Source organism: Entelurus aequoreus, linkage group LG13 (genome assembly GCF_033978785.1).
Source record: "Entelurus aequoreus isolate RoL-2023_Sb linkage group LG13, RoL_Eaeq_v1.1, whole genome shotgun sequence".
Classification (NCBI taxonomy): domain Eukaryota; kingdom Metazoa; phylum Chordata; class Actinopteri; order Syngnathiformes; family Syngnathidae; genus Entelurus; species Entelurus aequoreus.
Genome location: NC_084743.1, coordinates 53,805,370 through 53,819,700, shown reverse-complemented (window position 1 = coordinate 53,819,700; position 14,331 = coordinate 53,805,370). Strand labels below are relative to the sequence as shown.

Below are 14,331 nucleotides of genomic sequence, written 5' to 3'. Positions count from 1 at the left end.
TCATTCATTCAGGGTAAACTAGACCCTATCCCAGTTGACTTCGGGTGAGAGGCGGGGTACACCCTCGGTCGCACATCCAAACAATCATATAAGAGGGGAGCAAAAACTTAAATTTTGCGTTTGTATTTTTGTTGCGTGTAACAATGTATGACAGTCTAATAAAGCCACTCACTCCATGTGCTTTACTTGGCTCCTCTTTATCACGGCTGCAGGGAAAAGGGAGAAATGTATGAAGATGATTTTAGTAAACAAGACAAGATCGCAATTACAAACCTCATAAAAGAGTATTGTTAGTTTGCTTAGAAAGATTTGAAAAAATGACAGTCTGGGTTTTATAAATAATACCTCAGATCATAGTCACCGTTTCATAAACGACATGAGACCAACAAACCTCTTGGCAGCCACATTCCCCTCATCCTTCACTTTGACATGGACTTCAAGGCATGCATGCTGATTGTCAGGACAAACGCAAGTGTGGCAGTCCATATACACTTGTGTCTTCAAGACCCAAGAAAGGACAAAACTAATTGTCAACTAACAGTCAAGTTACAATTCAGGTAAACTCGAGTGAACATGGAAACATGATGCCAATAATATGTAATGCATGTACACTACCTGATGAGTTGGCGATTTGGTATTGTAGCCATGAGAACAGGTCAATTCCCCAAATTGTTTGGAAGGCCTCTCTTCTTCCTTGACCTGTTTGGCTTCTGAGCCCATAGCACCATCCGTGCCCTGGATGGGTTCCTTACAAAAGGAGCCGTGTCCAGGCTCATCTTGACTGCAGGGAGTGGTAAGGAGATCCAACAAAATATTCAACAGAGGTTGTTTTGATAACCACAATTCTCACGGTCAGTGTTACAGGATTCAAAGGTGCATTCACACAAAATGCAAAAAGCTTAGTGATTACTTTAGTGCGGTCATGTTTAAGTTGATATGCATAAAGTAAGAAGATTAGACGGTGTATGAAATGTGACTTGTTGCCAGCCAATCACAGGGCACATGTCAAGACTAGACTATTGACACTCACATACACACATTCACTGTCAAATGAGTCTCTAATTAACACAGTCCTTCCCAAATAGTCGAGCGGTGTGATGCCGGGGAGGCATATTGATGCACTTTAAAACTTTTCATTTACAGACTAAAGGAAAATGTTAATAAAGTTATTCTTTGTTGTAAGTTGATCCATATTTATTTTGTCTTATTTTGTTTTCTTTAATGTTAATAAGGATACAATGTTATGCAGAGGTCTACTTATAATATAATGCTTTTGACAAATGATCCCATTTATAGTTGCGGTGGAGAGTGGGTGTGTGGAGGAGTGGAGTGGAGGGCGTTAGCGGGGTGCGAAATGTTAGCACTAATTAGCACTAATTTAACCAGACACACATGTTTTGGCGACATGGCGGAAATCCGGAATACTCGCAGAAAACCTGGAGAAAACATGCAAAATAAAAAGTGAATACAATAACACATTTTTATAAAGTGTCTCTTATCAAATTTACAATTTTCTAGTATTGTTGTAAATCAGATGTATTTGTGGTATTAAATAATATAAAATGGTAAAAAAAAAAAAAAAAGTGGATAATGCACAATAACTAAACAAAAACTGCTATTGGCTCCCATTTAAGTCATTTGGGTTTTGCCCTCAAAGCTTTTCTGTATCCAGAGACTTATTCCTTGAGTTTGTAAACATTAACAAAAAGGACCCAAAATATTTTATAATAATAAGAAAAAGAAAAATACAGATGTAATCACTTTAGTATTGTTTATATACTGATGCCACACTAGGTATCGATAGTATCGACATGTTGATCGATTACCCCTACTTTACATTGAAGCTTTAGCGGTTAGCTTCTTGTGTCATTCTGAATGGTGTGTGTGTGTGTGGGCGTGTGTGTGTAGCATGCTTAGCAATTCCTTATGTAATTGTGGTGAGGATTAGTATCTTGAAAGCAACTCCGCACCATGGGTACATGATGTGTTCGTTACAGCTTTCTTTTAAATTCGAGGCCAGTGTTCTGGCAAGACATGCACCCTTCTGGAATTCATGCAGTTCCGGCACGTATGTAACAAAGAATCCGGAAATGTAGTTATCCCCCGATGCAATCCCACAATCGGGACATTTCTAATGCAAACTACACACAGAAATGCCTAAAGGTATATTTGAACCTTCGATCTCCTGACGTTGAGGCCAACATGCTGACCACATTGTGCAGCTTTAGGGAGTAAAATTCTCTACATTATTTTATTCTATTACCAAACATAAGGCTTTCTTCTAACATTGCCTGGGATTATAAAGAACAACCTTAGAGGCGATTTTGAACTTTGTTTGTTTAAATACATTTTTTTCAAACACAATCTGCTGGCTTTTTCTATGTAAAACAGGTGGTATGGTATGGTAGCAGTAAGCACCTGCTAGCTCACGTACTCCATCCCAATTAATTTTGACTCAGAATAATGATGTCACACTTACATTAGATACATTACAGTGTAGATTGTACAGTGTAGAAAGTCATGGTGCAAAAAATGTTTCTGAAAACATTATTTTGGCAATATCTTTTAAAATGTTTTTATCACCTGCTTACCCTGACCGCATGTCTGTGGTGCAGTACAAGTCAATGTTATGGCAGTACATTACTAATTTGAGCACATTTACGCCTTTAAGTCTGTTTTAATTTTGACCACTAAATGTCCAATTATCGCTGATTTCTATAAAGGAAAGTAAGACCAACAAACCTTTTGGTACCTTCGGAATCCTCATCCCCATCCTTTCTTTGTCTGTGGAAATCTATCGCCAGATGACTGTCAAAGTAAACAACATAGTTGGAGTCCTTAAATCCTCCAGAAAGCTTTAGGAAACACACAAAAAGGGCAAAACACCAATTAACAATGGTAGTTTCACTTCAACTTATTGATAAAAATCCCAAGAAAGCACAACATATTTGTGTACCAACAATAAATATGGAGGTGGTGTAGGGTTAACACAATGATCTCTGCCAACACCCAACACATAAAGACACAACGGGGCTCTACCTAGAGGCAAGAGGGGGCAGAGCCACCTCAAATAAATGTATTTCCCCCTCAAATCAAAATGTTTGAAGTTGAGAAAGTACATTTTAACATACCCACAAAAAGTATTTATGGCAAGTTGACAAAATTATCCACAGTAGCGTAGAAATCTGTTGAAAAAGGGACACGCTACAACACTCGTATGATATCATCTTCTCCCAACTGTAAGTTAAAGCTGTGTGTATTTGCTGCTTCAGGTGTCCTGTCGAAAAGAGCTACAGGTGCTATTCCTGCTTAAACAGTAAGGAAAAAAATATGTAGTCTACCATTTGCATCAATGTAAAACTTCCCCATACTCAAATTGTCTACATGCTTTGCTTTCTGTCCGTTAATATACAAAGTGAACTTCCTTACGCTGCAAGTGTCGACATGCTTACTGGTCAGAGAACACAATGAAAATAAATACAATTTAAAAGAACAGGGGAACTGCAGACTCCCTGTTAGTTGGTACAGTAAAACACAACTTGAAAAAAAACATTACTTTGACAATACGAGTCTAGGCAGTGCTGTTAATTTTCTCTCTGTGTGTGAGAATACAAAAACTTTGAGGTGTGATTCAGCTGACCTGATGATATACTAGTTTGAGAAGATTGATTTAATTTTGTAAATATTGACTATTGCATGTGTGAAGTCCTACTAAAGGTTAAATTCAGTTTATGAATTAGGCCATCAAGTTAAGATAAATATTGTGATGGTTGATAAAATGAGGATGAAGGATATTTATTTTACTTTTATTTTCTAGTTTCCCTCCAGAGAGATTGACACCTTATTGTGGTTAACTTAGTCTTCAGATGCGACACCCAAGTTGTACAGGTGTGAAGGTAGAGGCCTGACAAAGTACAATCCTCTTCTCCAAGGTTGGAGGTGGACACATAGGTCCTGATTTACTAAAGGTTTGCGTGTACTAAAACACGTGCAAATCTGATAGCACACGCAAAGCATTGTGTCTGTTAAGTGAGCAGAATAAGGCGTACGATCCATTTTGCGTCTGCAAAATATAAGCTGATCATCAAAATGCCCACAATATTGGGAGGAGAAAATGCGAATGTAATTATCACGCTCAATGTGATTTATCAACACTCGTCCACCTTTTTGACAGCACTATTTTGCGTTTTATTTAGTAATTGTGCAAACTGACAGTTCCATACGCGGCTGCAGGATCAGTGCTCGTGCTGCACAGACACACGATGGACAAACCACAATCCTCCATCATACGTGTCAGAAACAAAAAAATGTCTGTTCAGCAACATAATTTTATAGTTGCTAGAGGACCTAAGAGGCTGATTAAAACAAATTCAATTGATGCGTTTTGCTGTACTTTAGTATTTTTAAATAACTTTTGTTTTTTTCCACATAGAATATATAACATTAAAATATGTCTTAAATAGAAAAAAAACTTCTTGAAGTGCATTGCTGCGTATTGAGCGGAGTAAGTGCAGCCTCCCTACCATGCACCTTCAGCGGTAGAAGAAAAAAGAAAAATGGTGTCAATGTTGATGCACTGCACGACTGCTTCTAAAGTGCCCATAAATAGTAGATGTCTCCTGCATGTTTGAAAACACAACAAAACACCCCAGGTAGGAGCATGATAACATTAATGTGCAGTAAATGAGTGTCTCCATTGTGATGCCCTATATAGTACATGCAAAATCCTCATTTAAATAAGGCTGTCTGATCACTTTACAATTGTACACACAGTCTTAATAAATCACCCGCAACACACCCACTATTAATACACGCTATTTTATAGATTGCTCACGCGGTATTTGGATCTTAGTAAATCAGGCCTTTACTGTAACTAACAAGCAAATTTAATGAAGAAGGCAATGTTACTCCTGTATTAGCGCTGAAAAAAAGTGCTGGAGCATGTACACATGAAGCCCCCTTCAAATTTCTGACTGCCTCCTCATATATGCCTGCCTAGAACCGGCCCTTTGACACATTAAGATTAAGATGGGAATAACAGGGTACCTTCAGATGCAATACAATAAGGATCTACATTAAATGGCTTTTGATAAAGATAATACATTGATATCACAATGCTGAGATTGGAGTGAAACAAACAAATTTAAAGTTTTTTGCAGCATAAACAGAAATAGCGCAAAAACAATGAAACTGTTTTAGTACATTACAGCTAAACACTGTAACAAAGGAGCGCCCCCTGAATGAAATGTATTGTAATGTTTACGATGCTTTTCTGCACAGAGGTGCACGTTAAAGAGTAACGCCTTTAAATGAATGTGTCTCTTGAGCACACCGGCACAGATGACAGATAACGAAGGTTTGAGCCACTCAGTTTTTTAACCATATTTTTTTTTTAAAAGAAAATAGAAGTGATGTGGACTAAAACTACTGTTCTTGTTTATAGCCGAGTACCTTGGACTACAACTTTGGATACAACTTTTTCACCTCCGATACAATGCTGATATGGGGCCTTCAGTATTGGCTGATACCGATATTGACCCGATATAATATCAGCACAAATCATACATATTTATTTTGTAATGTGGAACGTTACAAAAGGCTTGATCAAGTCTCGAGTTTTGTGTGTCGTACTATGTACAGTACAGGGGCGGCGTGGCGAAGTTGGTAGAGTGGCCGTGCCAGCAATCGGAAGGTTGCTGGTTACTGGGGTTCAATCCCCACCTTCTACCATCCTAGTCATGTCCGTTGTGTCCTTGGGCAAGACACTTCACCCTTGCCCCTGATGGCTGCTGGTTAGCGCCTTGCATGGCAGCTCCCGCCATCAGTGTGTGAATGTGTGTGTGAATGGGTGAATGTGGAAATACTGTCAAAGCGCTTTGAGTACCTTGAAGGTAGAAAAGCGCTATACAAGTATAACCCATTTATCATTTATTTACATGTGCTTTGTTCACATTTTTTTTCGGATCTCAAACTGAAATAGTTGTGATAGTTGGCCATATTGACATATCGTTACACTCCTAAAAATAACGTATCAATAATTACACCACTATTTTGTAACTCTGTGTCTCCCAACACTGGTACTTTTAAATGGTCACTTTCACAATATATGTAAACCAATCAGTGACTGTAGCTTGTGTTTCAAACATGTCCAAAAAATATTTATACTCAAGGCCAATATTCTTTAGTCACTAACCTTTGGTTTTTTGAAAGGTTCCTCTTCCTCCTGGTCCTCAACAACTGGAAAACTGTTGGTGTCTTCACCAATGAATACTTGGCTACAGGGAGACATAACAGGAAAACGAGTAAAGACAATACCTCAGGTCAAGTTTGGAGTCAGTCCACCAGTACAACAGGGATTCTTATAATGGGGTTGAGGGACCCCAGAGGTCCACAAACTATAGGTTGAGGTCCTTTTTTTTTTTGCAATAAAAAAATTATATTATGGCGTGTTGGTAAAAGTACATTACTGCAGTATATAAAACATTCTGAGCTAATATCTTTTCACTTACAGAATCAGATAACATTTTAATAAGAAGCAGTAAGTAATGATTCTAATGATTTCATTGTATTAAAGTTAAAAACAATTAAGTATTCTTTTTTTAAAGTTTAAATTCATTTAAACTTTTAAAAAAGTTAAAATGAATTTAAATAAAAAAATTAAATTTTGCCTGTTACAGTCTGGTTACTATTTTTTGAAAGGTCTAAAATGTGTTACTTAAATATGTGAATTTAATTTCTTAAAAACAGATTTTAAGTACTTTGGTTGAAATGTTTGATATCAGGGGTGTCAAAAAAATAGATTTTCGAACTAATCGTGATTCTTATTTGTAACGATTCTTATTCTATTTATAAAATCAAAAATCTATTTAATTATTATGTTTTTTTAAGTCTGTCCTGTCCAACCTCTCAGACAAATTATATTTTTGATGTAGATGCCCATATGTGCTGCACAGATTTACTTAAAAAAAGAGAAGTGTGGGTTACTTCTCTTGTTGCCTTATTTGTAATTGACTTTATTAAATGTTTGGGTAGAATTTTATTAAACAAAACCAGTTTTCTTTTGGGTAAAATAGAAATTTATCAGAGCTGTTTATCTATTTTATGGAGGAATGTAGTTAATCATAGAACTGGCAGCCAAAGTTATTAAAAAGTATTGATTTTGAATTGAGAATAAATTCTGAATCGAATCATTACCCCCAAGAACCGAATTGAATCGTGTGGTGCCCAAAGATTCACAGCCGTATTTGATATAAATAAAAAAGTACAAATGACAGTTTAAAAAAAAAGTCAATTATAAGGGGGCCTTTGGAAAATGTTCCTTCTTATCAGTGATTCATTGGAGCCAAGTTTGAAAAACCCTGCTTGAGAAATAGCACCACAATTGTTTTACATGCTAGCAGTTTTCCATCAACATGTGTACAACAACAAACCTATTTGCAGCCTCCTCTTCATCCTCCTTGACATCCATCTCCTGCCGGCATTCGCGGTAACCGTAACTGTCAGTGTTCACATAGTTTGACGGTACCTACCGTACACAAACAAAGTACAAAAATCAAGTTTCAATTAACAAAATTTTCCATATAGAAAAACTCTTTCAGTAGCTTTAGGAAACAGATAAGAACAAAACATGTCGATCAACAATGAAGATTTGCTGTAAGGGCCCTATTTTCCCGTTTGCGCAGAGGTGTTTTTTTATGTGCTTAAAGTTGTGCATGTTTCTTTTATTCGCATTCCCATCCAGCCTGCAGACACACGGACCCAAGCAAAAGTGCTCAAGTCGTGAATGAAGGCAGGTTTATTACAAATAAGGTGGACTTTGCCATGAGACCTTTTTATCTTAGCTGTGCGAAAATCACGAAACACTGAGATTTACTAACATTGAGAATGTCATTGAAATCCATGAAAAATATAACACTTTAGATTTAAAAAAGCCGATCATTCCAGGCAGTTTGTCATGTGTACGTGTGACGTCATGTTAATGTAGCAACAGCGTCTTCTTCCTAGTTGTCAAACCGCGGTGAGGGATGTCTTGTCTTGGTTTTTTTCTGTCTTGTGATTTGCATGTTTTAGTTTGAGAAGGAACTGTCCTCTCGTTTCAGGTCACTTGCCCTTCCTTTTGTGTCATCAGTCTGACGTCATCCCTGTTCCCTGATTGTTTCCACCTGTTCCCTATTACCCTCATGTGTCTTATAAGCCTCCTCCCTTTGTTCTGTGCCAGATTGTCTCGTTTATTCGTACTATCTAGCGTCCATGCCCATGTCCATGTCTTGCCTTGTCTCCTGCTTATGTTCCTTGATCTTGAATCCCTTCGTGGCTATTTTGAGTTTTCCTTTCTTCCTCCTCAGCAGAGTGATTTTTGTTATTGAGTTTATTCAGCCGAAGTGGTAAGTTATCAGTTATTTTTCATTCCTTCCTCAATTTTTGAGTGACTATTTTTGTTAAACTTTATTAGTGTAGAATTTTTCATAGCTGTTTCTTCCTCCTGTTGGAGCGTTTTTTGTTAATACATTTTATAGCATATACTGCGCCAATTATAGTTCGTCTTTGCTTGTGTTTTCCTCCGTTCGGAGTGATTTTCCGTTGTTCCTATTTTTTGGAACCGTTTTCGCCGATTAGTTTTTTGGTTAAACATAGATTTTGTATTCCTTGACTTTGGAGGTGAAAGGAAGCTGCCAAAATAAAAGCCTGTAAAAGTTCCCTACTCTGCATCTGAGTCCAATCCTTTTTACCAAGCCCTGACACTAGTTAGATGTGAATAGTAATTTGTAGATAAAACTTTCACCCAATTAGTGTGGCCACCCTGGTGGTATTTGTGATATTAAGAGTTCAGAAGCGATCAGAATAGATTTGATAGTTTTGTGGAATTTTTTTTTTTTTTTCCAAACATTTTATTATGTGTGATATACGCTGCATTCAAACTTCAAATTATTATAATTATAATGTTTCACCTTATTTTTATTGCAGCCTCAGGCGTTCAAAGGACCAACAATACTTCTATTAGAGAACATGCAAAAGGCCAGATTTAACAGAACGCCCACATTTAAGGCTTGCTCCGCCCTTTTTTCACCTAAGTACATGAGAGAATAGGGCCGTAACTGAATAAGATGCCAGTGGAGACTTAACAGGCATGGACACCAGACGTGGTCCCATAGACAGAACATGTAAACAATAAAAAACATACAACTAAGGCTAAAGAGAGGATATTCGGTGCACAGTGAAATGTACCTGTTGCTGTGTCGTTCTACTATAAGTTTTGGTGTACATTTCTTCTTCTCCTGGAGGATATGAATCCCTGTCTCTGTGGTCTGGAGAAAGATGTTTTCTCTTGCAGGGCACTTTTAACTTTAATCAAACAAAAGACAAAATGCAGCTTGTTGGTGTGTGATGGTAGGCTATAGTACCGGTTCTGTACACAACTCTGTTTTAAAGGGGAACTGCACTTTTAAAAAAAAATGTTGCCTATCGTTCACAATCATTATAATCATTATAAGAGACAAGAACACACAGGTCTTTTTTTCTTTTACAATGTCAAAGACGATAAAAAACGCTTGAAAGATGCGGCTAACGGAAGTCATCGTTGTAGCCTTTAAAGCCCTCTAAAACAACTTCAAAACCCTCCAGCAACGTTTTATATACACACTGCAATAATGTAGTAATACACATGTACATAGCAATATGTACCGTAGTTTTCGGAGTATAAGTCGCTCCGGAATATAAGTCGCACCGGCCGAAAATGCATAATAAAGAAGGAAAAAAACATATATAAGTCGCACTGGAGTATAAGTCACATTTTTTGGGGAAATTTATTTGATAAAACCCAACACCAAGAATAGACATTTGAAAGGCAATTTAAAATAATTAAAGAATAGTGAACAACAGGCTGAATAAGTGTACATTATATGACGCAAAAAATAACCAACTGAGAACGTGCCTGGTATGTTAACGTAACATATTATGGCAAGAGTCATTCAAATAACTATAAAATATAGAACATGCTATACGTTTACCAAACAATCTGTTACTCCTATTTGCTAAATTCGATGAAATCTTATATGTGTAGTCTCTTACGTGAATGAGCTAAATAATATTATTTGATATTTTACGGTAATGTGTTAATAATTTCACACATAAGTCGCTCCTGAGTATAAGTCGCACCCCCGGCCAAGCTATCAAAAAAACTGTGACTTATAGTCCGAAAAATACGGTAATATGTTCAATATTTACCGTATTTTGTTCATTTTAATCATTTACGGGATTGATTTCTTCCGCGCATTGATTTCTGTTTCCATAGCAGCGCACTCCTGACTTCTGGCAGCAAATGTTTGTTCCTACTTCCGGAATCAAACACAAGTGTGTTGTCTAATCATGGCAGACTTGGTAACAGACAACGAAGAAGATTATTTTTGGACAAATGAGGATTTACAACCTTATACTTTTGAAGGTATAAATAAATATAGAACTTGGAGCCAAGCTATTTTGACATAAATGCATCGCTTAACCAAAATCAACAGGAAACGTCCCCGGGCCAGCTGGACCAGACGAACTGTCAATCGAGTGAGTCACTTTATTATCGATCATTATACACGCAGCACGCTATGCGTGTTAGTACAACTACAGTGCATATGCTGTCTGGCTGTGTACAAACAAAACATGAAATGTGGGCTAATCCTTTACAGATACTGTAAAGCGCCTTATTGCAGTGAAACTTGCCAAGGGACATGTAACCAAACATTAACATTGCTGTATGTATACTTTTGACCCAGCAGATTTGGTCACATTTTCAGTAGACCCATAATAAATTAATAAAAGAACCAAACTTCATGAATGTTTTTTGTGACCAACAAGTATGTGCTCCATTCACTCTATCACAAAAAAATAAGAGTTGTAGAAATTATTGGAAACTCAAGACAGCCATGACATTATGTTCTTTACAAGCGTATGTAAACTTTTGATCGCAACTGTATCATACAGAAAAAATAAAGGATGCTACATCTGTCCAATATAGGTCAATATACTATATTATATTATAAAATACTTGTGTTACAGGCGACAAAGCAAATAATTAAAATTTTCAATAATATACAGTATCTCATTGATAGCAAAAAAAAGGTGGGGTTAAAAAATTGCTGCACTTTGGACACACCTGGTTTGCAGCATTTTTTTTTTTTAGCAAAGTGCAACAGTAAGAGTTTGAACAGTGTGTATTATTTTAATTTCATGAACAGTGTGTATTATGTTAATTTCATGAACAGTGTGTATTATTTTAATTTCTGTAAATTAAAGTTAATTACCAGTAATAGTTCTATATAGTAGCCCTGTTCTGGAGCACTGCTGAATGATGGCATCACACTGCTTTCGTTTACCCTCTTGTCGGTTTATGTAATTTACCAAGAGGCTATGTGTTTAAAAACACAAGACTTTTACAGCAGACTTGGGTTTCTGAAAACTCTTTAGCACTATTGCTAGCCATGAAGCCCGCGAGTCAAAGGGACTGACAATTTGAATACCTGTACCGTTACATTCTTTCTGTTTCAAATTTGTGATTGGGAAAACAAATTCCTGTATGTATGTTTGTATGTCAGCTCACACTAGGTTTATTGATAGATTCTTCTTTGTCCCTGTTCTGTTCGTCTATTGAGTCCAATACGGCATCTGTGCTCTGGATGTCTTGGCTGCAGGAAAAGAAGGGAAAAGAAAGGCTGTGGTCATGGTAGCAGTTTGCAATTAAAATGTGAACAAACCATTTGGCAGTCTTCTCTTGTTTGACATCCATCCTCTGCTTTCTGTCACAGACAGCAGAATTCTCTGTGTACTCAAAGTCTGACGGTGCCTACAGCACACATCAAAAGCAGGAAACAAATTGTCAATTAACAATGAGTTTCAAACAGCAAGAGCCATTGTGAAATTCAAATAATACATGCTAGATAGCGTTTCAAACTATAAAATCGTCTGTACCGCAAGTAGGTTTGTTGCATCTACTGAGACTGCGTGTACAACTGATAGTAAGTGCAAAAGTGGTGCAGACATCTGTATTTCAATGAACCGTTTTCATGTATACCGGGCATCACTATCAGGGCCGGCCCGTGGCGTAGGCCGTATAGGCAAATGCTAAGGGTGCCGTCCATCAGGGGGCGCCACGCCAGTTCCACAAATGTTGGAGGGAAAAAAAAAAAATTAAAAAAAATGTGGTACTATTATTTCTAAATACATAAAATAATCCCACGTTAATTAAAATGCAAAGTAAAGCCTATTTAATAGAAATATTATTTGGTACAACATTACGCCCCCTCCCTTCCTGTATCATGACTCTTTTTGGACGTCACCACATAAAAAAATCAACACAAGATGTCAAAACAGCCCAAACTGTCAGGTGCCCAGGGAAGAAAAAAGAGAAAAGAGGAGAAACGAGAAAAAGACAAAGGTAGCAGGTAGGTAACGTTAGCCTACATGAAATTATTTGTCTGTTACAGAATGTGATAGTAACCTGGCTTTTTAGCATTAAGCTAATGTTACATGATTCGGCAATTGCTAATCAATAAATAGCTAGTTCTGTTTTAACGTCGGGTTAATATTGTGGAGGGGGCTAAATTGTTATGGAAAATAATAATGTAACGTAAGGTAATTATAGTACTCCCTGGTGTACAGTAATTTGTAAGTCATTCTAGTTAATGCAATATTAAAAAGCACAAATAGAGAACTCTGTAGGATCCCCTTTTTTTGTAATATAGTTGTTAAAGTCATACTGGTTTGATATCTTGTTTTGTGCAGTGCCTTATTTATATTGTATTTTTAATTTATTTTATGCAACTTGTTGACACATTTTATTTTGTGTTTATGTATGTAAAAAATGTTGTATTTCATATATTCATTTTTTATTTTTTGTATTCATTTATTTATCCATATTTTTTTTTATCTTGTTAACTATTCTGATTGTTAATTTGCTTTCTTTAAGTAAAAAAAAAGGTCAAAGACAAAGCTATTCGGTTTCTTGTGAGTATATACCAGGGGTCACCAACGTGGTGCCCGCGGGCACCAGGTCGCCCGTAAGGACCATATGAGTCGCCCGCGGGCCTGTTCTAAAAAAAAAAAAATTTAAAAAAAAAAATTTAATCTACATAGAAAAAACACAAAATACACTTTCAATCAGTGCATCAACCCAAACAACCTCCCCCATGCACACTCATCCACACCCACTCACACAAAAGGGGTTATTTCTTTCTGCTACCAATATTCTGGTTCCCACAACATAGACAACACATCTGCAAGGGACACAGTCCCTGAAGCACACATGATTGTATAGGCTGCTGGTCCACGAACATTTTCATTAATTACTATTTTTTATGTAATTATTTGTATATTGTTTTACTTTCTTTTTTATCCAAGAAAATGTTTTTTATTTATTTATCTTATTTTATTATATTTTTTTTTAAAAAGAGCCTTATCTTCAACAGACCAGGTTGTCAATGAAATTAGATTTGTTTAAAGGGTTTTTAAAACCAGGCCCAGTCCAGATAATGTCCAAGTCGGACTCAGCAACACACACCTTCATTCATGTACACAGAAAAAAATTAGGGAACACAACAGATTGCATATAATTTATAAACAAAATTACATTTTCAAAATAAGCATTTATGTACAGTCCAGATTATGTCCAGGTCACTCAAATTAGGGAACACAACAACAGATATCATATAATCTATAAACATAATTATACTTTCAAAATAAGCCTTTGAGGACCTCTCATCTTTTTTTTAAATGTTTTTTGGCATCATTATTGTTTTCAACCATGTAACTTTCTAAAGTTAGAAAATACTGAATAAATGTTTTAAAGAAAGTAATACTAAGTGAATATCTGTTTTTGGCCTTAAAAATAAACATTTTACCGAGTACTATAATTAAATTGACTAAATCATGATTGTCAATGAACTCTCCTAAAATAACAGAAACCACATTAAGCTTCATAAACAAACCAATCCTTAAACACATTTTTTCAACTTCCACCCAAAACAAAGACACAATATGACAATACCAAAACAAATGCAGGGTGGATTCAGGCTCCTGACAACAAAATCGGCAATCATCTGACTCTGTCATATTCCATAATTTTAACATTTTCCCTGTGGGTAAGAAGTTATAAATAATTTTAATTTGAAAATAACGATTTTGCACATCGATAGTGGTTTTATAGATTAGTTTGAATATGGCATCCCATGGCAACGGGCAGTCAAAAAAGTCCTCCCATTTTCCATTTGTGTTGTATGAGGCAGCCTTCAAAGATTTCTTTATTAAATAAAAATTATATATTTTTCTATTTATTTTAGTTCCTTTTTG

General features: G+C 36.3%; 1 protein-coding gene across 5 annotated transcripts in view; it reads right to left on the bottom strand.

Annotated features, from left to right (window-relative positions):
- Window positions 1-14,331, bottom strand: part of LOC133663515 (trichohyalin-like) — an 85,430-nt gene that overhangs the window by 31,033 nt on the left and 40,066 nt on the right. For all 5 annotated transcript variants that reach the window (XM_062068022.1, XM_062068024.1, XM_062068021.1 and 2 more), the window contains 9 exons: window positions 11,742-11,830; window positions 11,588-11,672; window positions 9,226-9,342; window positions 7,431-7,525; window positions 6,194-6,275; window positions 2,743-2,855; window positions 616-781; window positions 392-498; window positions 173-206 (listed from right to left, as the gene is read on the bottom strand). In XM_062068022.1, the coding sequence (XP_061924006.1) occupies window positions 173-206; window positions 392-498; window positions 616-781; window positions 2,743-2,855; window positions 6,194-6,275; window positions 7,431-7,525; window positions 9,226-9,342; window positions 11,588-11,672; window positions 11,742-11,830 (888 nt within the window). The remainder of the gene's footprint in view (window positions 1-172; window positions 207-391; window positions 499-615; window positions 782-2,742; window positions 2,856-6,193; window positions 6,276-7,430; window positions 7,526-9,225; window positions 9,343-11,587; window positions 11,673-11,741; window positions 11,831-14,331) is intronic.